Source organism: Hippopotamus amphibius, chromosome 13 (genome assembly GCF_030028045.1).
Source record: "Hippopotamus amphibius kiboko isolate mHipAmp2 chromosome 13, mHipAmp2.hap2, whole genome shotgun sequence".
NCBI lineage: Eukaryota > Metazoa > Chordata > Mammalia > Artiodactyla > Hippopotamidae > Hippopotamus > Hippopotamus amphibius.
Window position 1 is genome coordinate 14,887,763 of NC_080198.1, and position 25,604 is coordinate 14,913,366.

Consider the following 25,604-nt stretch of genomic DNA (forward strand, 5'->3'; position numbering starts at 1 on the left):
GAGAAATAATACAAGCAAATTAAACTTTTCCTATACCCTAGTCACATTAATAAGAAGGGAAAACAGCTCAATATCACAGTATGTATTCTTGAATTAGAAAGTATCCTGATGCAATACATTTTTGGATGCATAACTTTAGTATGAGGTCTAATGCTCAAATGTAAGGTGACACGTACTCGGATTTTTCCATTTTATGTGCCGAGAATTCAATCTACTTGTGAGTATGACCTTGAACATTCTCCTGTGGACAAGAGCAGACAAATAGTCTGTTCCCAGGTATGCTTACCTACAACATCGATGTTGGCGTTGGCAAGGATAGTGCCATGGACATTCGAGGCTTCGCACTGGTACACAGCAGTGTGATTTGGTTGCACGTTGGTAAAACTGATTTCCCTGGGGGAGATGACATCACCAGAAAATGGATTTCCTACAAGAAATTCAAGAAAGTCAGTCTGATAAAAAAAATAGAACCTAAAATATTTATACACCATTCATTAAACGTGTCACACAGTATTTATATTTTAAGACCCGTTTAGGGTGAATAATAGTTCATTGAAGCCAATTCTTCAGAATTTCTTAACATCAACCATGGATTTCTCTTTCCAGACCCTTCTGCGATTTCAATCTTCCTTTAACTGAGTATTTATTGCCAAAATATGTGTTGATCTCTAGCTCTCTGACTCTCCATACCCACACCCATAAGTAAGATTCCAGATTTTCTGTTTAGCATTCGAGTCCCACTGTGAACTGAATCTCACTTACTCTTGTAAATTGAGGTCCTGATAGGGCCCAGCATAAACCACATGATCAACACGGTTGGATCCCCCAATCCACCAACATTGGCTGCTATTTTCCCCCTTGACGTGTTGTTCCTCTGTTTCAATCCTCTGCCCTGCTGCAATTTTCCAATCTTCGCCATTCATTTCAATTGCCTTGCTTTGCTACTTAGCCACTTCAGATAAACAGCTCATATACTGCATTTTCCCAGGAAGACTAAACTCTTCTTGAGAACAGAGGCCAGGTTTTCAACTTTTTTTGGCAATAAATCCCACACCACTGCTTATCCACGTATGATTCTGGAAATAACTTTTGGAAATGGGAAAAGCTAATGTTTATGGCATGGTTATTAAGGGCCAAAGAACTCTGCTGGATACAGCACATGTCTTATTAATTCTGCTCCGAACCTGCCACATCAGCACCAGTATGGCCACTGAGCAGGTCAGGGGACTGTATTTCAGTAAATACCACGTCCCACAGCATTTGGCCATGTGCGAAATGCCATGTCCTGCTCTGATGCTACAAACAAACAGTGGAAGAAAAACATACTAGCTAGGAATGTGGAATGAGGGCACAAATGTTAAATTTTTCACTTAAACAACATTATAAGATTACCAATATATCTAATTTAATTCTTCTTATGGTGTCTCCATTATACAAAATACTGACTATACTAAGTTTCAGGTCATAGAAACATTGAATAGTACATAATAAATAGAAGATTTTCTTATACATCATTTTTCCCTCTTGGGTTGAGAAATGAATGTATTTTTACACTTTACTGTGAGCTCTACAGGGGCAAGACCTTGTCTATGTGTTGTGCATTATGTCCCTAGAGCCTGAAAAGCAGCTGTCACAGAAGAAGTGGTCAGTAAATATTTCTTGGAATGACTGAAAAACAGTTTTGTTGGGTAACATTTTATCCCTGGCAGAAAAATAGTCCCTGAAAGATGGCTACAGTCTAATATCTACAACTTTTGAACATTTTACCTTATGTGGCAAAAGGGAATTTGCAGATGTGATTAAGGTCAAGGACCTTGAGACTGGACGACGGTCCTGGATTATCCAAGTGGGCCCCAAGGAATTACAAGGCTCCTTATAACCAGAGACCCTTTCCTGGCTGTGGCTAGCCAAAGAGAGATGTGACTATGGAAGGATGGTCAGAGAGATGTAACATTGCTGTTTTGAAGTTGGAGGAAGGGAGCTGTGAGCCAAGGAATGGGGGCAGCCTCTAAGAGCTGGAGAAGACAAGGAAAGGATTCCTTTCCTAGGGCCTCCAGAAGGAACCACAGCACTGCTGACACCTCGATTTAAGCCTAGGGAGACTTGCGTTGGACTTCCAACCTACACAATTGTAAAATAATAAATGTGTACTGTTTTAAGCCACTGAATTTGTGGTAATTTGTTATGGAAACAATAGAAATTTAATACAATCCTGTAGGACAATCTCTCAAGAAGTGTCAAGGTGAGTAGCTTACTTCCAAGATTTTTAAGGCTACACAGAATTGTGTCTTTGATCTCATCCTGTACTTTCACATCCTACATCCAATTACAAGTTTCAGAGTAAACCCCATCATCCCTTTTAATTCTTATACCATTTGCCCCATGGTAAACTGAATCTACAAGGGTTAGTCAAAAATTATCCACACTCTGGCTATAGAATTTACACAGGTTTTAATGTAACTAGAGTGCGGATAATTTTTGACACCCTCATATGTAGCATTACAGAAGGAAGAAATGAAAATATGGCCTCATGTTTGGGTGACAAATAATTAAACACTGCTCAAAGCTGCCTTCTAGGATAGATATGGAAACTGCAGAGTATTGTGGCATACGGGCTACCAGGAGCTTCCAGAATTCTAGAAAGCCAAGTTCTTTAGCAAATAAAAAACTACTCCTGACATAAGTTGTCTTTGGTCAGCTCAAAGGGCAAAAATGCAATATAGGGGGAGAAACTTCAGCTCTGGACTTAATCATTTCAACTCCATTCATGGCTCTGAATTCACTTGAGTTGTGTCCTCAAATAAGTAATATGAGAGTAAGTCAAAAATTATCCGCACTCCGGTTATACTAAAACGTCTATAAATCTGCAGCCAGGGTGCGGATAATTTTTGACTCACCCTTGTATAATCTCTCTGAGCCTCATTTGCCACGTCTGCAAACTGAAGAATAAAAAATCTCCTTTGCAGGGCCTACTAGGAGGCTCAGAAATATTGGATGCAAAGTATTTGAAAAAGCTTAGGCTTGTAATCAATAATCAGTAATCATTTTGATTTATTGTTCAAATATTATAAAGATATGTAATTGCTAAGAATATAAGCTTAAACCCTTTAGTGATCACACTGTCATCAAACATCCCAATTATAAATGGTTATGACCTTTTGGCAGGGAAGCAAGGAGAGCTGTGGCAAGAACACAGAGCATGGGTTCCAAAGAAGTGGCTTTGGTCCTAGGTCTGCCATTATTCAGCTGTGCTATCTTGCATTAGTTTATTTTCAGCCTTGACATGTTCTTTCATCAACAAACATGTTAGCTCTCTTTTGGATATAAGTCTGTAACCTAACTGTTACTACTACCAGTCTAGCCTGAGGGCCCAATATCTTTTAGGCAGCTCATAACTGGAGTCATACAATTGCTTCTCCATTCAGAGGCCAGAAAAATTCTTTGTTAATAAGTTAGAGAGAAGATGGTGGAGTAGGAGGACCTACGCTCACTCCCTCTTGCAAGAGCACCAGAATTACAACTAACTGCTGAACAATCATCGACAGAAAGACACTGGAACTCACCAAAAAAGACACCCCACATCCAGAGACAAAGGAGAAGCCACAATGAGACGGTAGGAGGGACACAATGGTGTTAAAATCAAATCCCATAAATGCTGGGTGGGTGACTCACAAGCTGGAGAAGAGTTATACTGCAGAAGTCCACCCACTAAAGTGAGGATTCTGAGCCCCATGTCAGGCTTCCCAACCTGGGAATTCAGCAACGGGAGGAAGAATCCGCAGAGAATCAGACCCTGAAAGCCAGCAGGATTTGATTGCAGGACCACCACAGCACTGGGGGAAAAAGGAGACTCCACTCTTGGAGGGCACAGAAAAAAGTGTGCTCACCAGGACCCAGGGGGAAGGAGCAGTGACCTTATAGGAGACTGAACCAGACCTACCTGCTCGTGTTGGAAGGTTGCCTGCAGAGGTGGGGGGCGGCTGTGGCTCACCAAGGAGACAGGGGCACTGGCGGCAGGGGTTCTGAGAAGTGCTCATTGGTGTGAGCCCTCCCAGAGTCCGCCATGAGCCCTACCAAAGAGCCTGTAAGTTCCAGTGCTGGGTAGCCTCAGGCCAAACAACCAACAAGGTGGGAACACAGCCCCACCCATTGGCAGACAAGCAGATTAAAGTTTAACTGAGCTCCTGCTCACCAAGTCAGATTAAAGTCTTACTGAGCTCTGCCCACCCAGCCCTACCCACCATCAGTCCCTCCCATCAGGAAGCATGCAGGAGCCTCCTAGATAGCTTCCGCCACAAGAGGGCAGACAGCAGTATCAAGCAGTATCAGCAGTATTTCATCTTGCAGAACTGAAAACCACAGCCACAGAAAGAGAGAGAAAATGAAAAGACAAAAGACTTTGTACCAGAAGAAGGGACAAGCTAAAACCCCCAAAAAACAACTAAATGAAGAGGAGATAGGCACCCTTCCAGAAAAACAATTCAGAATAATGATAGTGAAGATGATCCAGGACTTTGAAAAAAGATGGGATGCAAAGATCGAAAAGTTGCAAGAAAAGTTTACCAAAGATCTAGGAGAATTAAAGAGTACATAAACAGAGGTATGCAACACAATAACTGAAATGAAAAATACACTAGAAGGAACCAATAGCAGATTAACTGAGGCAGAAGGGCGAATAAGTGACCTGGAAGACAGAATGGTGATAATCACTGATGTGGAAAAGAATAAAGAAAAAAGAATGAAAAGAACTGAAGACAGCCTAAGAGACCTCTAGGACAATGTTAAATGCACCAACATTCGCATTATAGGGGTCCCAGAAGGAGAAGAGAGAGAGAAAGGACCCGAGAAAATACTGGAAGAGATTATAGTTGAAAACTTCCCTAACATGGGAAAGGAAATAGCTACAGAAGTGCAGGAAGCACAGAGAGTCCCAGGCAGGATAAACCCAAGGAGAAACATCCCAAGACATATAGTAGTCAAATTGACAAAAATTAAAGACAGAGAAAAGTTATGAAAAGCAACAAGGGAAAAACAACAAATAACATACAAAGGAACTCCCATAAGGTTAACAGCTGATTTCTCAGCAGAAACTGTGCAAGCCAGAAGGGAGTGGCACAATATATTTCAAGTGATGAAAGGGAAGAACCTACAACCTAAAAATAGAGTTACCATATGACTCAGCAATCCCACTGCTGGGCATATACTCAGAGAAAACCATCATTCAAAAAGACACATGCACTCCAATGTTCATTGCAGCACTATTTACAATAGCCAGGACATGGAAGCAACCTAAATGTCCACCAACAGATGAATGGATAAAAAAGATGTGGCACATATATACAATGGAATATTAACTCAGCTGTAAAAAGCAATGAAACAGGGACATTTGTAGAGACATGGATGGACCTAGAGACTGTCATACAGAGTGAAGGGAATCAGAAAGAGAAAAACAAATACCATATATTAACACGTATATGCGGACTATAGAAAAATGGTACAAATGAACTGGTTTACAAGGCAGAAATAGAGACACAGATGTAGAGAACAAACATATGGACACCAAGTGGGGAAAGCAGGAAGGGTTGGGGGGGAATGAATTGGGAGGTTGGGATACCAAATTGTACACTGTAAATATATGCAGTTTATTGTCTGTTAACTGTATCTCAATAAAAGTTCTTAAAAAAAATAGTAAGTTAGAACCTGTCGCTCTTCTGCTCTAAATCTTCCAAGAGCTGCACATCTCAATCACAATAACATCCCAAGTCCCCTTTCGGACCTTCCCCTTTACGTACGATGGGGCCCTGCACCTCTGGACTGATCTCTCCCAGCACTGCGCCCTCCTCACTCACTTGGCTTCAGCCACAATGCCATCCTGGCTTTTCCTCAACACCCCAAACATACCTCGGGTCTCTGCACTCACTGACCTCTCCACCCTTAAAGCGCTTTCACAGGTATTTGCATGGCTGCATCACTCACCTCTTTCAGATCTCTACTCAAAGGTAAATAACCATAAGGGTCTTACTAGTATTGTCTTAAAATCAGACAGCAACTCTAGGTCCTGGACTTCTCTTACACCCACCCCTTCCCCAGCTAGTTTTCACTGTACCATATTTATGGGCTTATCTGTCCGTTGCTTCTCTCGCCCTACTAGAATGTCCAATTCATGAGAGTAGGGACTGTCCATTTTATCCACCTTATTCACTGCTCTCTCCCAGGCAATAGGGCCGATGCCTGGCACAAAGAAGGCATTCAATATGTGTTACTGAATGAAATAATCAATCTGTTAAATATGAATAATCATCCTTCCTTTACAAGGCTCATTTGGTGACAAAGAAGTACGTGAATATGCTTCATAAACGGCCAAGTGCTATTCAAATATAAAATCTTATGATTTTATGTTTCAGAGAATCTGCGTTCATTTTAGCATCCTTAACATTCTTTATAAACAAAAGTTATTTTCATTTCCCTCTGATCTACCCGAAGTATTGTTTTTCATTTCTTATTCTGTTCTCTGAAGAGATGAGGAAAAGTCTCAAACTGAGTTTATTAAAAAATGAAGGCTAAAGTATCAACAGGTGAATGGATAAAGAAAATGTGAGATATATCATATACACACATATGCACATAATGGGATATTATTCAGCCATAAAAATGAGAAAATCCTATCATTTGTGACAGCCTGGATGGACCTTGAGTTGCCCTACTTTTTAAACCTTGTTTTTATATATAAGTAATATAATGCCCTCACAAATATTATTTATGGGTTTTGCATAAATCAAATTTTTTTGAAAGATGCAATTTTGGATTTCCTGGTTAGATCTGTCTTGCTTGTCCAGCCACTTACCAACTCCACTTTAGCCGTAACAAGGGTGTCTAACCATTAAGTGTCCCAGCAAACCACTGCCTTCAGCACTGTCTCACGATTGGTGTTTTCACTTACTCTCCATTGGGAAACCATTGACTCTCCACTTGATTGTAGGTTCAGGTTCTCCTTCAGCCTCACACAACAGTATACCACTGCTCCCGGTGCTATACACGCCGCTCTGAGGTTTCTTTGTCCAGCGAGGGGGCTCTGAAAATAAAGTGAAGAGCTCATCCGCGTTTTATCAATCACTGGAGGTCTAAAAATGTTAAAGGTGTATTTCTATTAAGCACCAGCAGATGGCAGACACAGCAAAGTGTTTGACATTAGCTCTTTTTGATAAATGTTCTCTAAGGCAAAATGTGCATTGTTTTTGCCTGGAATGTGGTTTGTGTGTGGTTATGTGTTTTTGTGTGTGTGTTTGTGTTGTAATTTGGAATCTGAGGATGTATAATAAAATCAACACACTAAAAATGGTTATCTATAGTTACCTTATTTAGCTACACAAGTATCTATCGCTTACACAAGTATATATCTCATTACAGAAAATGGAGGGGTAAACGTGAAGTTTATCCAGTGCAAGGCATCCAAAATGGCTGATGTTAAAGAAATATATTCTGAAAAATTTTTAATGAAATTAAAATATTCAGCCATTATTTTAAATATTTCTTAATTAATGGCCTTATAGCATTTATATGTCCATATCTAATTATCTATCTTAAGAATTTGGGAAACATTATTTCCTAGAAATTTTTTTTCCTGCAAGGGGGTAGGAGAAGGGATCCTAAAAGCAATATTTACCTTTTTGCCTTCAAAGCAATGAAGGAGAAGGTATACTTAAATTACATACTTGCATCTTTCTATGCCCTAATGCCCTAATACTGGTGTTTCAGTACAGAAGGAGACATTCTTCTTTAGTGCAAACACTACTGTCATGTTTGGTCACCTTAAGTATCTTACAATGTCAGGAGCGAATAAAAGATCATATTAAAGTGTGGATGGTTTGGGTCACTGGATTTCAGAGGAAATGGCACAATACCTGCAGGTAGTAATTCCCATCAAGTGTTGCTTGGTTCTTTCCCCCAAGACATTGTTGGATTTCCATTTTTAGTGAAAAAGGAAAGTCTTAAGATACATAAATGCATAAAATGAAAAATGTCATTTCAGCAGTTTTTTAAAGAAAAGGAGGAAAAGGGGGATTATGTGGGGAAAAAAAAGCCTGTAACTTTACCAGTAAAAACAAAAACATACAAATATCCATGGCAAGTTCAAGTCTGAGCAAGAGACATGCCTTTGTAATTATTCAACAGGGTGTGGACTTGTTAAATTCCAAGTTATATATATGCGGTCATAATCTACAATATGTAAATATTTAGTCATTTAGGTGAAAATGCAGCAGTCCAAATTATAAACTGCATATGACCCTCTGAGGTGAAGGGTTTTAGTTCTTCTATGTGTGTCTGCATTTTTTTTCTTGTGACTTTCTTTTGGTCTTTTCATACAACCACAGTAAAATTAAACATTTGCGTTAGAGAAAAAACATGAAATACTTCTTATTTACAGGAGAAAACTAAGACTATTGCTTTCAGAACATATAACAATATAGGAGATCATGGGGATATAACATATAGCATGATGACTATAATGGGTAAATAATACTGTATTGTTTATTGAAAGTAGCTAAGGGATTAGATTTAAAAGTTCTCATCACGAGAAAAAAACTAACTATGTGGTGATGGGTAAAAACAACACTTATTGTGGTGATCATTTTGCAATACATACAAACAGCGAGTTGTCATGTTATATACCTGAAACAAATGATGCAATATATCAATTATATTTCAATAAAAATAAAGCATATCATGTAATGATGACCTTTCTCTAAATCTTAATGAATAATAAAATCAAGATCTCCATTTCTATTCTCACCCTACAAATTTCAGTAATCCTTCAGTATCTGCGCTTAGATCTACTACTGTTAGCTCTTAGGTAAAGGATACTTAAATGACCATCTTACCCAACCATTTCACCTTACAGATGGAGAACTGAGCTTTGGGGAAGTCATCTCAGTTGCCCAGGGTCACCAGGAAAAGAAGCCCCACTTTCTGTTCTTGCCATTCCATGGACCTACGGACCTATTGAGTGAGTGGTGCTGAGACTCCCAAGTAAATGTGGTGTTATTTCTAACTCATTACTATTCCATTCATTCGGATCACAGATAGGAACCAAGGCCAAAGAGTTTTACCAGCTTTCAGTCTGTGCTTCCAAATCCAAACTCCCCAACATCTATCAAATGACTCAAGAGGTTTTGCATATTCACTAGAAATCATACTAAACTGTACCTGAATCCCTTTTCATAAGCTTTCTTTATAAATGTTTAGACATTTGTTTTTATGGTTTTTATCCCTGTTTCTCCTAGAGAAGTAAGCTGGTCCTGAGCAAAGGTAGAACTGGCCATGACATTTGAAAGGGACTTCAAGCCTGTCTTGTTCAGAAGCATCTTCTTCTTCTTGGCCCTGTCACGACACTGCTCTCAATTCCAGCCCTGTTTAAGAATCTCACAACTGGGATCTGCAGTGACAACATCTAGACTAGATCACTAGACTAGTGATCTCTGAAGAGCCAGGGCAGAATTCTCCTCTTTCTGATGTCTCCTCTGCTTAGTATAGGGAAACAAAATTTGCCACCCCAAAACATTTCTTTGGCATGCAGATTATTTTGAGCTGAAAACAATCAAGTCCCAAAAGACTCAGAGAGAAACTCTGACCTCCCCCCAGTTGCCTAAAATAGTTTAGATAGAAGGCCTGTTTCTGGAAGAGAGCTATTACAGAAATATCTGGCAAGAACCTGGTCTAGCTGTGGTCGGGCAAGCTCTGCAGGGCGTAGAGATTAGAGTCCCCCCTGGGTCCCACTGTCTCTGCCTGGTCCAGCAAACATCTGTGTGCCAAACATTTGCTCCTCCACCTCCAGTCTTCCTTGGAGATGCTGTCCTCCCTGCCTTTGAAATCCCAAACAGTCTCTCCTGTCTTTGGCTGAAGATGGTATTTAGGGTGAGGATCTGGCTGTTTTAGTGAGTTACTCAGTTTTCCTGGCTCTCTGCCATGTATACATGTTGTTATACTTTTGATTTTCTCCTGTTAATCTGTCTCATGTCAATTTAATTCTTAGATGAGCCAGAACAAAACAGAAGGAAAGAGGAAACTTTCTTTCTCCCCATCACTGGCACATTGAGAGCAGATGCATGTGGGGTAATTTTGAGTTGAAGTGAAATGACTGATCCCCAAAGACTCCAGTGAAAAAGGCACAGGGAAAAAGGAAGGGGCCTTGGATAGGAGGGAATCACTGACTTCTTGTCATTTACGATCTCATAATTTCATGTCTTGATTGAACACATTTACCTCATTACTCCTTTGCTGTCAGCAGGACGCATAGTGAGCCTGAGGACACTGGCTAGGGGACAGTAAATACCTGGCAGCTGAAGTGAAGCTAAGGGCATTCAGGGACAGAGAACAGGTATTTCCAAAGGTTGGAACATGCAACTCTATTCCTGACAGCTAAGATCTACTTGAAAGGAAAAAAAAAAAAAGGCTCAAGAGAGAAGAGAGAATGATTAAAATGTAAAATTCGGAGAGGAAACACCATCATTGAATCCCAGTCTTTTATCTATTATCCTAAGATCTATGGTAACTGATGAAAACGATTTACGTTGAAACTTTACTCATTTAGTCATAATTGTAAATTTTTAAAATAAGATGATAAATTTCTCTCACCCTGCTCAAAACTGAGATGCAAATGTCTGAACATTTAGAATATAATAAGCAAGCTAATTAGAGATGTTTATCACTAGAAGGAAAGCAAAATAAAACAGGAAATGTGGTACCTATAAAACATAGAACACAGGTTATTTTCTTAGTAACACATTTCTATTAAATACCTATACTCTAAAAAATCAAAAACTACTAGGTGCAGCAAACTTGGATTTCATTGCATATTTTTGGAAGTAGATTTGTTATTTGAAAATGAGGTTTCCTTAAATAGATCAATAACTGACTTGCATTTGAGTTCATGACACCTTTTTTAAAATGCAGCACAATTATGGGTATTTATTATGTATAAAAACTTTCCTATTACATTTACTAAATTTCAAAAGCCTTATGTGATACAAAAATTTACAACACAAACACTGTCATTGGGACTTTATATATATAATCAGTTGAAATGAGACCGTGGTCATACTTTGACTTCTGGATTTAGAAAGTTTTAGATGCCATTTTAATAGATCTCTTTTTAATGAAATATTGTGTAGTATTTAGACCATGGATTCCTAGAAAGGATAGATGTGCCTTGTCAAGACATCCTGGCTGCTGTTGCTTATACATGTTATAGGATTTGAAAGTGCAGTTTGTTTTCCTATTTAGAATCCTGTAGCTTAAATTACAGAGTTTGATTGTGTTTAGCAATAAAGAAGAAATATCACAGATAGAGAATACAATAAAATACATGCTTTTACTTAAGCACAATGAGTATTTTCAGAATGGGCTAGATCTTCAAAGTTCACAGTAACATTGCTCTTTTTCCATATGGCTAATCCTTGTTATTTGAGTTTCCAAGCAAGAGACAAAGAAAGGCAAAGAAGAAGGTGCAAGAAAGCAGAAGAAAATTGAACGAAAGTGAACTCATCCATCCAGATGATTAATGAAGGATATATTTACTGCTTTCACACTTCACAAAAAAAGACTTCTTGAGCTCAGTTTGCCTTCGCTTGCAACTGTGAAGAGAAACTCCGAAAACATACAACTGAGGGCACATTTAGTAGTTTCTCATTAAGGATAAAGGATTAAATGTTCCTCATAAAAACATTATTTACATCTCAATAGTGCTAATAGCTGTTTTATGAATAGTGAGGACAATTTGTTCAGGAAACCTATATTCCTTTGGAGTCCTATAGTCAACATTTTAAATTGCGTAATTAATTTTATACCCTTGATTTATTTTTTCCTTTTGCAACCTTTGCAGTTCTTTTGAAAGCTTCAGTCTCATAGTCAAGAAAACCGTGGCCAGATTGTTAAAATATTCAGCTACCGCAGTAATGTTCCAGCCATCTGGAAGGATTTCTAATAGTCAGCAACTCAGAGTAGGAGCAGCTAACAATTAGACCTGTCTGGTTCGTGGGTATGTGTTGGAGCTGGGGGTGGGAGAGTGCAGGGGGTTACAGAAACACATCCCTGTTGCATGGTATAGCCATATTATATAGAGGCATCAAACAATGACTAAAACGAGAGAAAAAAAGAAATCTCTCAGACTCTTCCACTCTGAATTTCTTAGTGAATAATTTAATGTCACAGGAATATGTCACTGTTGGCAAATGTTGACATTTATGCGTAATACTAGGCTTTCTCATATACAGGTTTTGCTTTTGTTGAACTAAGGGAAACGATACTCTCATCTTTGGTTTTCCATTCTTCCTAACTTAACTAATCACACACACTGTGAGAGACGTCTTGGAAATACACTGCTATTCCAAACAGCAGCACGATTAAAACAGTTATGTTAACATTTACTTGTGAATATTAATTTGTATCTGACTGTTTTTTCCCACTAATTAAAGCAGCGGGCCTTTACTTGTATTCCTTGTGCAAAATGAAGCTTTAAGAGGTGAACTTTATTGGCATATACAGGGAAGCCTCAGAGCACCAGTTCCTTTCAATGGTTAAGCCTACACAGCACTACATAAGTACAAATGCAGTAATCATCCCATTAATTTGATCGGTACAGTCAACCAAACCATGTATAGGAACCTCAGTGATCAGAACCACAGAAAATAGTCTGCAGCAATCAAACTCACAGGTGACTAGGTAACCTTTACATCTGCCCAGCAGGCAGAGCCCTGATACCTACATATTGTGGCTCACCTTCCTTCTAAATGGTGACATCATTGCCTACTTATTCTATGAATACAACAAACAACAGGCAAACTTCTATTGCTCAAAAGGCTTGACTTTACAGAAAGATGATTATAACATGTTTTTTGCACCTCTTGACTGAGAAATAACACTTAGAGCATAGTGTCTATTTTTCTTTCCCCATTAGTAACATGTTAAATATCATCTGAACCAAAGATATGGACCCCCAAAATAGGAAAGAACTATGACAATAATCTGTCTGACTCCCTCATTCTGTTGGTGAAGAAATGGAGGTACAGAAAGGTGAAGTAACTTGGTCAAGGACACAGGAAGTTAATGACAGGACTGAGAAAGTCCAAGCTTTCCTCCAGTCCCATCATAATACTTTCTCCCATGGTAATGCTAACTTCTTTTAAGATTTTATATTATGCAGTGTCATATGTATATTACAACAAATTTTTTTCTCATAATATGATGATACTGGAGATTAGGTTTAGTAACTATTTAAACAAATAGCGGAAGTCATCTGTGTTCAATCTGTAACCCAAGATCGTTTCTTGTCATTTGTCCCTTCTATATGGTTTTGTGGGGTAAATGGCAAACTTAAGTAATTGAAGCATAATATATTCCATGGCTCACTCTAGGATTAAAAGTTGAAACAGCTTACATGTTGCAACATATATGCTTTAGAGGTCGACTACTTGTATGAATTCACTTTTTTTTAAATAGGAGAAAAATAAATCAACATGAGAAATATACCTTCCACTATAACATGAAAATCATGAGTGGCTGATCCCAAGAAATTGTTGGCTGTGCAGCGATAGTTTCCTTTGTCCTGGTAGGAGACATTTTCTATCTTCAAAGTTTTGCCATAATTTTCTTTTGTTTCTCTTCCCTTTGGTAAATCACCTCCTATTTTGTTCCAATCGACCTGTGGAGTGGGTCTGTGAAACAATACATAAATGATAAACACTTTTTAAAGTGAAAAATAAAAAGAAACCTACAGGACACACGCCTCACTGTGGTGCTTTCAGGGCTGCACTCAGAGTTCCACTGGAAAACATCAGCCTTCCCAGTGAACAGACTCGCACACCACCATCCATGGCAAGCATCAGCGCTGGATCAAGTCTCCTTCATGGCAAGCTCCTTTACTGGGCTGCTTCCTCAGAAATCTTCTGTTTCCTCTACTAAGAGGGCCAGCTCCATGTAAGTGCTGAATAGATATGGTTAGATGAATGATGGATTACTGCACCCATACAAATATCACAAGATACTTTTCCCGTGTGCTATCTACCTGTGGGTGTTTTGAAAGGGCCAGAAATAACAGACCTCTTCCCTATATGAGTTTGAAAAACACCATAAAGGAAGGCCCAACAATCAGCAGAGGGAAGCTGTGATACCCCCTTTCATCCTTACAAAGCTGATATTTGAGAATAAAACTCAGATGTGGGAGCCCGATGTGCTGGCTGGAACTGAGAATCTGCATCACAGGCCCGGCCACCCAGGCAGCTTTCCACCCTGGTGGGGAACACAGCCACAGAGGAATGAACCAAATCTCCCTTGCTCGGAAAGATTAGATCATCCAATCAAAACAAACAAGTGATAAAGGCAAGAACAAAACAAAAACCAAATTGATAACGTATCACACACCAACACCATAACATTTCCCCACCTTATTTGGGTAGAAAACAGGAAGGAGGAATCAAGCCAGCTGGGTTTAAAACAGAAAAATCCCATCTCATGAAAATCAGACACCTGGAGAAGTGGGACGCTCTATGACTTCTGTGATTTAAAAATGATGTGGAAAACACTGATGCCTGATTTTAACTGATGGATTTTTTTTTTTTTCCTTCTCTTCACTTGGGCTATATGACTGAGTGGAAGAAACACTTTTTCTGTTTTTATTGATGATTTTTTTTTCCTTCCCACTATCTTTCTTTCTGTCATTAATATCTGAAAGTTATTGAGTATGTTCTGAATGCGGGCATTATTATCAGCATCATGTTACCAGTGAGGATTCTAAAGTTCAAAAAGTTAATTTGCTTAAAGTCACTGGCGAAATAAATGACACATTAGAACTTGAATTTGTCTGACTAAACTTGTTCTTTTGATCAGTGTGTTCTAGTCTGTGCTTTTCCCATTCTTTTTTTTTTTTTTTTTTTTTTATTCTTGGAATATTTGCTTGCAGGCAAATTAGTTACTAGTTAACAATGAACATTTCATATTGTTTGTGTCAATTATCTTAAACTGTATTGTTAGGCAGTGGTTAAAATAATCCAGTCATTATGCAAAAAAATATTAGAGGTAAGAAAGTAGGTCTTTTACACACATCTAGTCTCTTCCCCACCCTCAAGCCTCAAGTACTTTCCTGTCTTACAGATCTGGAACCACTACCTTTTATTTTACCAGGCTTAGAGTACATGGCACACTTCATAGGAAACAGTGTAATGCTCAGACAGGCAGCTGTGAGAGTATATTAGCTGTTGGCTTCCTAAGCTCACCACCCAACAGGATGCATAACCCACGCCTCCTAACTGCTTGTCTTGTGCTCCATCTGTCAAAATGGCAATGTGCCAAATTACAGGCTGCTCTGGACCTCAGTTCCCTCAAATCAGGAGTCTTTCCTGAGTCCATGCTTTAATAGTACAAGCATCTCACTTGCTGTAACATGTTTTTTTTTTGTTTTTTTGGTTTTTTTGCCAGTTCTTGGAAACCAGTCTAATCCTCTAATACCTATTCTTTCAAAGAATAGGATACAATGATTATCGATAAGTATCATATGACTATGAGACATAATTCATCTAGAGATACATCTATACCATTGCAAGGCTGTGCAGCTATATTCTTCTTAATTTTTTCTTTCCTTTTTTTTTTAAATTTAATAAGCATTTACTAACAGCACTTGAACAATAAATTTTTGAAGGCAAATATGTTGCTTAATCCACTTTTATACATAAATATACATCATGTCATCATCTCAAACTTTTGTTCAGGTCCTTGCACAACCAACTTTAATTCTTATACTTCCTTTGTTTGCAAAAGAATTGTACCTAGCTTAAACTCGTGAATTTACAAAATAGAAAAGAGAGAAAATCTGAGCCCAACAGTCAGCAGAGGGAATTTGCCTTTAATCCTACTGAAACTTTCACAGGGTGTGAGTGTCCACTGGCCCGTGACTGTGCTCTTTCCATTGAGGGACTCACCACCTGCACTTCTTTGGAGAAGTGAACACATCTTTTCTCTTCTGAATGAAACTCACAATGTCATTTTCACTATTCTCAGTTTCCACTTACAGAATCTGTGGAATCTGAACCCCTCAACCTTTCCCTGTGAAAGCTTTCCCATTTTACTTAATAGTATCAATATTTTCATTGTTACTAGCCATTTTCTGAAACATCTACTATATCCTATGTCTTCAGATTCTGGGGCAATGCCATCCTTTGTCCACGCCACCTTTAACTGAACAGAACAGTTCATTTGGTTGAAATATGCCCAAGAAGTTAAGTTTAGAGACAGTTTAGGGTTCTGGAGACAGACAGGATGAAATCCCATCCTCCTTTTCACACTAAGTGTAGAGAGGTGAATTCAACTCTCTGGCCTACATTTGCCTAACCTGCAAATGGGAATAACAGTCATGAGATGTGGTGAAGAAAAAATGAGCTAATATACGTAAAGTGCAAAACATAGCGTCTGACACATAATAAAGAGGACAATATCTTCGTTATAATTATATTTACTATGGTGGTTTCAAGCTTCTGAGAAGAAATATTTTCCAGTATTCTAAAAATTTTACAATGTATCACCTTCACCCAAAAGGCAACCAGATCAGATAGGATTCCCAACCCAAACCCACAATGAGTAAGAAGAAACCACTTCAAGTGAAACTCTTCTGACAAGGCATCAGGAATGCTCCCAAAGACAACACATATTGATGTTCACTTTCTTTCTCTGTATTGCTTCATGACATTGCATTTTCTAAAGAGCACGCGAAAGCCTTTCTGTTATATTGAAGACAACCCGTGCAGTTGCCGGCACACTCAAGAGGTAAGTTATGGCATTTGTGGGAAACAGGAAAAAAGGATTACGGACATGCTCTCCTTGCCCAAAGAGTCAACCGAGAATAGTGATGAACCCTGAAAGAATTTAATTTCTACCACTATAAAACCATACGAGTAAGAACAAAAGAGCAGGCAGTTACCAACATGATTTACACTGAACCTGAGGCTTTCATCTCTGCACATAATACAGGGACGAAATTCCCAAACAGAGGCCATGTGACAGCACTTCTGATTAATTTACACTTTGGCAATTTAAGACAGATAAGCAACCTGAATATTTCTGCTGGATGGAAAGAGAAATGCACAAAGTTTAGGGGTTGTAAAACCATTAAAATATGCTCCTTTTCTTCATAACCCAATTTAAAACCACTCATTCAGAATATACACTGAATTATGAATGAGTATGAATGTCAAATCCTAGTCCATGAACCAGATGCCCAGCTATAAAAAGCCCTTTGTTTACAAACTGATGATGTAAACTGGGGTGCTAGGAAGGTGGAATGTAGTTTCCCATGGTATTCCCAATGGCAGGGATGGGTATGCGGCGCTAAGCACAGAAGGGTGATGGTAGGAAACAGGCGACCTTGTAGGACCAAGTATTAAATAGGATGGTCCTTGAATATATCGACTTATGGTAGTTACTCAATAAAGTCACAATTTCAAGAGGTAACCAAGCGAACACTCCTTAGTCTTTACTTGGAGGATTTGGAAAAGGGTACTTTTTCAGTCGTGAAAAAAAGTTCATGAGTTCTGATGTGAAACTCTCTTAAACTGCATGATCTGGACCTGCTTGTGTGCAAAGGACAGGTGGGTGAAAGAAGAGATAAACAGGGCTCCATGGAACCTGAGAAAAACGTAACAAGCAGGAGCAGGACAAATAATACAGCAGAGAGACATAAAGCTGGCACCACCAGTGACGGGCTGACAGGGCCTAACAGCCTCATGCTCTGAGGATGGCATCCCACTGTTGACTGAGGTGAGCAGAACGTTGTCACTGTCACCTCCATTCACACGTTCACCAACTGACAGGGCGATCTAATTATAAATCAGTCTCAGTCACAGCCTGAAATCTGTAGAAGGAAGTGTAAATTACTTTCTCCAGAAATGTAGTAACAGGATTTTTTTTTTTTTTTTTTTTTTAAGAAATCGTTTTTAAAGATGCATGCAGGCAGACCCTTCACGGTTACCTTATTCTTTACAGAACCCAATGGAAGAAGTCACGAATGGGGTCAAGTTACTCACAGGCCTTCAGCGAAACACTCAAGCAGCAGGGTGTCCCCTTTGAGGATGGTAACTGAAGACTCACTACCACTCTCAGGAGGAGGCAACAGTAGTCTGGGTTTTCTTTGCTTGATCGAATTCGCTACAAAACAGAACAGAAAAGGCTCAGATTTTTTTCAGACTAAGAAAACTGAACTCCTGTGGCACTCAGTCTTTCTTAGGACATATTTCACCATACGGACCTGTGTGTGTATATGTATATTTGTGCACACATTTTAATTTATTTTCACACGTTTCTTTCACATATATTTCACACATTTTAATACATGCCCATTTAAATAGATTCCACTCTTACCATGAAGCATCGGTCACCCTTCAGGTGCATTAAGTGTTGCAACAAGTTTTATGAAGGTTAGGAGTCAACCCGTATCTCCAAATTCATAAGTTCCAACACTGTTCAAGATCATTAGTTTCTTGATGAAAGCTCTTCAGTTAATTGACAGTCAATGGTTTTATACTCTATTGCTGTAATCATACCTGGTCATGTTTGATGGCCATGTGTATTTTTCTTGAATTTAATGTGCCTAAGTGTTTGACAAGATTGCTGTTACAATACAGCCTCCTGGGCCCGGCACCCAGAAATTCTGATTGAGGAAGCCTGTGCTGCACACCAGGCATCTATGAATTTATCAAGCTCTTTAGGCATCTCTACTTGCAATCTCAGCCCTCAAAGACAAACACTGTCGTAGAAAAGATTTACAAGCGTTCTCAGTAACTGGGTAAGGAAATGTTCCATTTCTTACTTTCGTACGAGTGCTTTCAAATACAATACAAAATGAGGAAACCTCCATTTTCAATGCAAATTTTGATTTCATTTCCAAGTGTTCACACAAATTATGTTTCACATCCAATGTCAATGTAACTTGACGTGATATGCAAAGAGTAAACAGGTGACATGCTGTTATCAGAGTAGAGGATTGAAAGGTACTGGCAGCAGTGTGTATCTTGCTATAGCTTCCTTCCAAGTGTTTATTTCTTGAAAAATAATTTTGAACATGTATTATGTGCAATGATTTTTATTGAGTGTTGGAAAGACACAACAATATAATGCTTGTGTTATTGAGCTCAAAGGAAATGATGTTGGCCATGTATACCTAGTCAGTCCATTTTCAAACTGAGGGTACACCAAGAGGAGCCCTCATCTGGCCCTGGCGATGTCACCAGTGTATTAGATATCTAAGTTAGCATGGAGGGTTCAATGCTGGTCCAATTATAAAAGGAATATTTCTTGCATTCATGCCAATGATTCTTTTCTTTATGGAAAAACTGCCTCCTATATAATTCAGGTTTACTCAGGCATCTTCTATAGAATACCAGGTTTGATAAATACTCTGTGGGAAAAAATAAAACATAAAAACCATTTCATAGACAAATGAGTTTGGAAAATGCTGCAACCTATATTTTTTCTCAGCAAGTCACAATCGACAGAAGTCCTGCAAGGAAAATAACCATTTAACTTTCTTACACCCAACGCTTTTTCTACTTCTGTTACACTCAACCATTCCTTTTTCCTTTCTTCGTGTAACAGCTCTGAATCAAACTGCTGATCAACCATGAGAGACATTTTGGGAGACCCATAAAAAATATAATGTTATATATGTATATGTATTTACTTAGGTTAATTATATCATCTATAAGTGTACAGCTGTATTTACAGAGTTATGCACTTATAAATGTCACTCCTTTTACATATATTTAATGGGGATGCAGAAAATAGAACCCTCTATGCTAACAAGTTTTCCTTACTAAGAATATTAGTATTTTAATAAACTCATGAAGGTATTAAAGGAAAAATTCAAATTCTGAAATGACAGTGAGCTACCATAGGTGGCAATAAATGTCAACATTCTACATGTCATCAACTTACCCTTGGAACCAATTTCTGTGGATGAACTCGAGTCATTAGCATGCTTTACTGAAATAAAAAAAAATGGAAGAAAAAAACTCACAAACATAATGGTAGATGCTGACATCAAAACAGAATGAAAAGCCATAGTTTTCTCTTAGAAAAATTACAAAATGAGATATAACCATGCTTCACTAGAATAGCACCTTTGGGGATATAGTTAAAAAATGTTTATAATCAGCTTAATCTTGAACTACCACAGATGAAACCCAGGTGGAAAAGATACAAATTATAGCTCCATTAAAGATAACTGAAGTTGCCAAAAGGATGCTATAGTGAAGCCCTGGCATAGTGACTCTACACACAATGATGAAAAAATTATGAACCAAATTAGACAATGGAATGGTCATGCCAACTTTTGACTCTACCAGAGCCAATTAGTCAGTGAACTGCTGGAGATTATCTCTGCCCTTTGAATCTTATTGTTCTTTCTCCCACTAATAAGGACTGTTTTCAAATGTAGGAACCCAGACTGGCATCTGCAGAATCAAGTAGGAAAGAGAAGCAATTCAAATAACTTTGCCCATTTGGGAAGGACAAAAAAGCCTGATGTGATAAAAACTGTAATGTTGCTTCTTTTTATTTTTGACTCTGTTCTTTTCTCCCACATTTTCAGCCTGCTGGTTTATCCAAAATAACAGAGATTCAGAGCCTGGGACTTACTTAGAAAACCCTGGAATTTCGCTATGTATTTCACCCAGGGAAAATGACTAGATCTTCCATACATCAAGTGAAATATTTTTGTACTGTGAACTGAGATTTGATTTTTTGGCTGCAGGAGACAGAGCTACCGTAGATGTACAGCTGCAGATATCTCTTTCATCTGGATGAAGTCTCTAGAGTTGAACTAAACAATGGTGGAAAATATCAACCCAGCTTTAACTGGCTTCAACCAGAATAAAATTATAGACACATTTGTATTCCCCATTCACGCTGGCATGATAAGTTATTTGGACTTACAACTGTTAACTGTTAGTTTCATTGGCATTTTCTGCACAATAGTCCTTAATCTCGGGAATGCAGCAAAGCAACAGTAATCATTCCGGCTGTCTTTTTCTTCCACATTTGCGAAGTACAGATCTCCCTTTTGGCTCATGTATACTCTTTCATCTTGTTCGATGTGTTCTAATTCTGGAAAAGCAATATCTTGTCATTGAAAGAGGTAATTGTCCTTTACGATGCTGCATCTCCTTTTTTCACTATCCTTTCCTTATATTAATTTTATTTTTCATGTCGGCTCTTCCTGTTCCTCTCAAGTCTGGTCTTACTATACGACCAGTTAGTGAGTAAGAAGTAAAAGACAAACAACAACAACAAAACCCTTGGAGCCAGGCTTATCACCATTAACCAAAGAAGACCACTGGTGGACAAACAGTCTGGTCATTCTACCTCTCCTGACCATCTAGGACTCTACTTCTGCTCTGTGGGTCTACATTGGCTTATCTGAAAACTGGTCCAATTCAGATAATGGTCTAATTATTACTCTTATTTTATTAGCATCGTATTTCTTTAAAACACATTTCCACAAAAGTGTGTCTGAGATATTAATTTCTCTTCCAGGGATGCAGCCTGGTAAGTTCTAGGATGAATGGAATTCTGGAACTTTGGCTGCCAAGAGTAGCTTCTATTGCTTTCTTCCAAATGCTGTATGATTACTATTCTTCTCTGTGGCCCACAACAGGAAAATATTTAGAGAGCCCTGCTAAGGCATATGCCAGAAGTAGGCTTTATAAGAAGCCGGAATTCCAACTCAAGTGTTGGTAACAGTTTTTGACAAATTAAACACAAAAGTTAACACTAATTTCTATGTGCATCACTGTATGAAGTGGATACAACATTATTAAAAAAGAAATTTAAAGCTAGCAACACAGATACAAGCCATCCTCAACTTTGACATGGATAACATCCCAAAGGTAAGTAAGTTGTTTGATATATAAAAAGTACTTCCTTCACAGACGTACTTTATCGTATCAATAGCCTCCACTCTTTCCAGATATGACAAAATCAAGAAATATATTTAGTGATTTTCTAGTGCTTTCATGTATATTTAGAACTTAGGACAACAGATGGAAATAGTTTTTGAAATCTACTTGATTTCACATTGATAACCGTATATTAATTTTTTATCTTTTGTTCAGTATGTTGACGATGTATGAAATTAAAATGTCCCCTTATTTATAGAACAGAAAATTACTTACCAATATTCATCCAATAAATGTGTAAAGGTGGGAGGCCTTTGGGAGGGTTGCATGGGAGGACAATTGGATCACCCTCCTCCACTTCAAGAGGGTCGATTTTTTCTTTGGGGAATTTTGGAACATCTGGTATAAAAAAATTATTTAAAGACATTATTTAAAATTTTAATAAGTGATGTTTTAATGTTACAAGTAATAGCTTAAAGCATTCTTCTTTTTAAAAATTAGAGGATTTTTAATAAATTCAACACCCCAAATCTTGGTTTTCATATCTCTCCTGCAAAGGAAAATGCTGTTAAAAATCTATGGTGCATCCTTATATAACCTTAAAAATATTTCTGCATTTTGTAATTGTAGACAACAAATATTTTTGCTATGACATCAATAAGGCAACAATATGCTTGTGCATATTTCTCTGTGTGGAGGTGTAAACTCTGAGTCATAGGAGTTGCTTGTTTTAAGTTTTGATATGGAATCTTTTTTCTCCAAACACTGTTATTTATTTTTAGGCAGATACTTATTTTCTGTCTTTTGCTTTATTGTGAAGCCCTTGAATGTGATTGGTAAATATTCCATTAAGAGCATAATCAAAATAAATAAACAATTCAGAGCCCACATGGGGAAAATGTATGAATACAATGAAAAGCCAAATATGATCACTATAAGTTGCAAAGAGAGCCATGCATATTGGAATCACTTCCAGTAAATGAAATATTAAATGAAATGGAATTGATGCAGGAAAGGAGAGTTTGCAGTATTTCAGCATATTGTTTCTTTCCCCTGCTGGAATCAATTTCCTAAAAAAGCAAGGCAGTTACATCGGGACCATAAGTCATAAGTGTGTAGAATTTGCAATCCAACATCAATGTTTGTTATTTTTATGAAGTTATTTATAAAATAGTTTGAAAAATAGTCAAAATATATTCTGCCTCAACATTATTTGTACCTTTCAACTTTGTTAGGGGAACTTGCATTATAGAATTACTCAGGCTCTGATGGACGACAAAGACATTAAGTAGATATTTTTAACCTTCCTGACCTGATGGAATTTATTAGTGGGTTTTCCATCTCTGTATTTCATTCTTAAATTATAGTTCACAAAAGATCATCAATTATTCTTGGGAGTCTAAAGATGTACTCATTTACTGTAAAGTTTCTTCTTGAGAAGCTTTGTGCAGTTTCTGTATATTTGTTCCCTTGCCCCTAACCCCCTAATCTAACTCCTTAGTGATTGAGGGAATTTGCTGACATTTCTTATTGATGCACTAGCTGGTTACAGTGAATTGTTTTTTGTCTAAATCCAAAGACCTTTCAAGGCTTAACACTGCAGGGGGCAGTGTGGTTATTATACTGCCTTTGCCAGTTCAAAAGGCAGGCGTCAGTCATGTGACAGCCCTCAGTGGATTCCCTGGTGGCCAACTCATTCTAACTGGTTTCTCCTGGAGAGACTGAAATATACTTGAGATGGTAACCATCTTGGAATCATGCTTTTGCTCTAGGCAGCATGAAATTTCCATCAAAAGATGGGAAAGAATGCTGAGTACATTCCCTACCTTTACCTTGTAGATAAAATATCAATACCACCTATTCGGTAAAGCATTAGCTTTGATGGACAGCAAGTGTCATGCAAGTCATTTTACAGAAAGTATACCTTATGCAAGTAAAGTAGAGTAACTTATAATACTAGTATGTACCCTAAGCTCCAAATTCAAATCACCTTTTAGTGAAACTTGCTATAACTGAAGCCCAGTGTTGTTATTGAAGGTAGCTGTGTTGTTTGGTAGCTACTGAATCTGTTTATACAAAGATACAAGCAGCAAAAGAGGATGGGAAACATAGATAAGGAAATGGAAGGCGCATGTAATCCTGTTCTATAATCAGCAAACTTTACAGTGCCAAATATGAATATATGGTTCCCTGGGTGGTATCTATTGTAAAGTAGCTAATTAAGTTGTACAAAGCCCTAATTGGAGAGCTGCCTCTTCAGAAAAAATTTAATAATTCAAACAGATAGTATCACCAGTGAAGCACTATCATCCTTGCATTAATTAAATCTAGAGTATAAAATTCTAATTACAAAAATGTAACTATGTTATACAACTGGCTTCCAAGGCATCAATAATAAAAAAAATAAAATAAAGCAAATTTAGAAGTCTACCAAAACCTTTATCACAGACCATAAATCCTTGGAACAGCTTTAACCAAAGATGAAATTAATAGCTGGAAACAGGGAAGAATATTTATATATTTAATAATTTAAGGTCTGAGAATAAACACTGTAAAGGACATAAATTTGTCAGGTTTTTTTTAGGCCTTACTCTTTGACTTTGAAACTATTTAGTGAGTCTGTTGCAAAGCTAAAAAGTGAACATTTTAACAGCCACAGATAAATGAGAAATTTAATTACTATAACTTAACAGCAGGCATGAAGTCTACCTTAATTCAAATAAAGAAATGACTACTTCAAAATAACTCCAATCAATGACTTTTGCTAATTGTGTTTCTCTGGTGATAAACATTAGCATTGTTGACTTGAGACAGATGAAATACTCTAAAAAATGAATTGTAAACAATCATTTTTCTTTTGCATGATGCATCTTGCTTTAGCTTGCCAACATGTTTCAAATGAGTACTCTGTCATCACCAAAAACAAAATCACTTAACTGTGTCTCAGTAAGACTGGACTTGATCATGGAATGGTCTCTTTGCAAAGGAATCAGAACCTACTTATACATCAGCATCTACCTAAGTAGGACTTTAAGAATGTTTGGAAATCCCATAATAATCATGTCTAGATGAAACTGCATACATTTAGTCCCTATCAGTCTACCTGCAACAGAAAATCAAGCAGATCATAGTACCCATTTCTTTACTATTCTCCGATAGGCTTTCACAGTTATTATTCAGTGTAGCTGACAAATTTCTAGTAACAATTCCAAGAGTACAATATCCTGAAAACCCATCTAGCATGAAAAACGTTTCCTAGAAACAAATTAGCTGCATGCTCGTCTTCTTATTGGAGCTACCAACAGATAGCAAACCTGCAAATACAAAATCTCTAGGGGCTCTACAACTTAAGGTGCTGACAATTGGTTCTGACACCCATCATCTGAATTCTTTCAACTTCATATACTGAAAAAATAACATCTTTGTACTTGAAATACAGAAGACTTCTGAAAAGACGTATTTTTTATCTACAGGGTAGCCTCCAGGATAAACTGGACTCTAGCCCAGTCACTAAAACTAACTGGCCATGTAGCTTCAGACCAATGTCTTTACCTTTCTGTGCCCCCTTTTACATTTCTCTGGCATCCTAGAATCCTTTCAACTCATCTCTCTGGGCTCCTCCAAAGTCTCCCTAGATTAGAAGTTTCTGAAGAGCAAGTTGTATAGTCCCAC

At 37.9% G+C, this 25,604-nt stretch overlaps 1 protein-coding gene across 14 annotated transcripts in view; it reads right to left on the reverse strand.

Moving 5' to 3' along the window:
* The window catches only part of CHL1 (cell adhesion molecule L1 like), a 214,671-nt gene that overhangs the window by 35,576 nt on the left and 153,491 nt on the right, over positions 1-25,604 (reverse strand). For all 14 annotated transcript variants that reach the window (XR_009048833.1, XR_009048832.1, XM_057706444.1 and 11 more), the window contains 7 exons: positions 22,209-22,331; positions 20,971-21,141; positions 19,972-20,019; positions 18,066-18,186; positions 13,525-13,709; positions 6,941-7,072; positions 287-427 (listed from right to left, as the gene is read on the reverse strand). Coding sequence is in view for 12 of the 14 variants with exons in the window: in XM_057706444.1 (XP_057562427.1) it covers positions 287-427; positions 6,941-7,072; positions 13,525-13,709; positions 18,066-18,186; positions 19,972-20,019; positions 20,971-21,141; positions 22,209-22,331 (921 nt within the window). In the remaining 2 variants the exon portion in view is untranslated. The remainder of the gene's footprint in view (positions 1-286; positions 428-6,940; positions 7,073-13,524; positions 13,710-18,065; positions 18,187-19,971; positions 20,020-20,970; positions 21,142-22,208; positions 22,332-25,604) is intronic.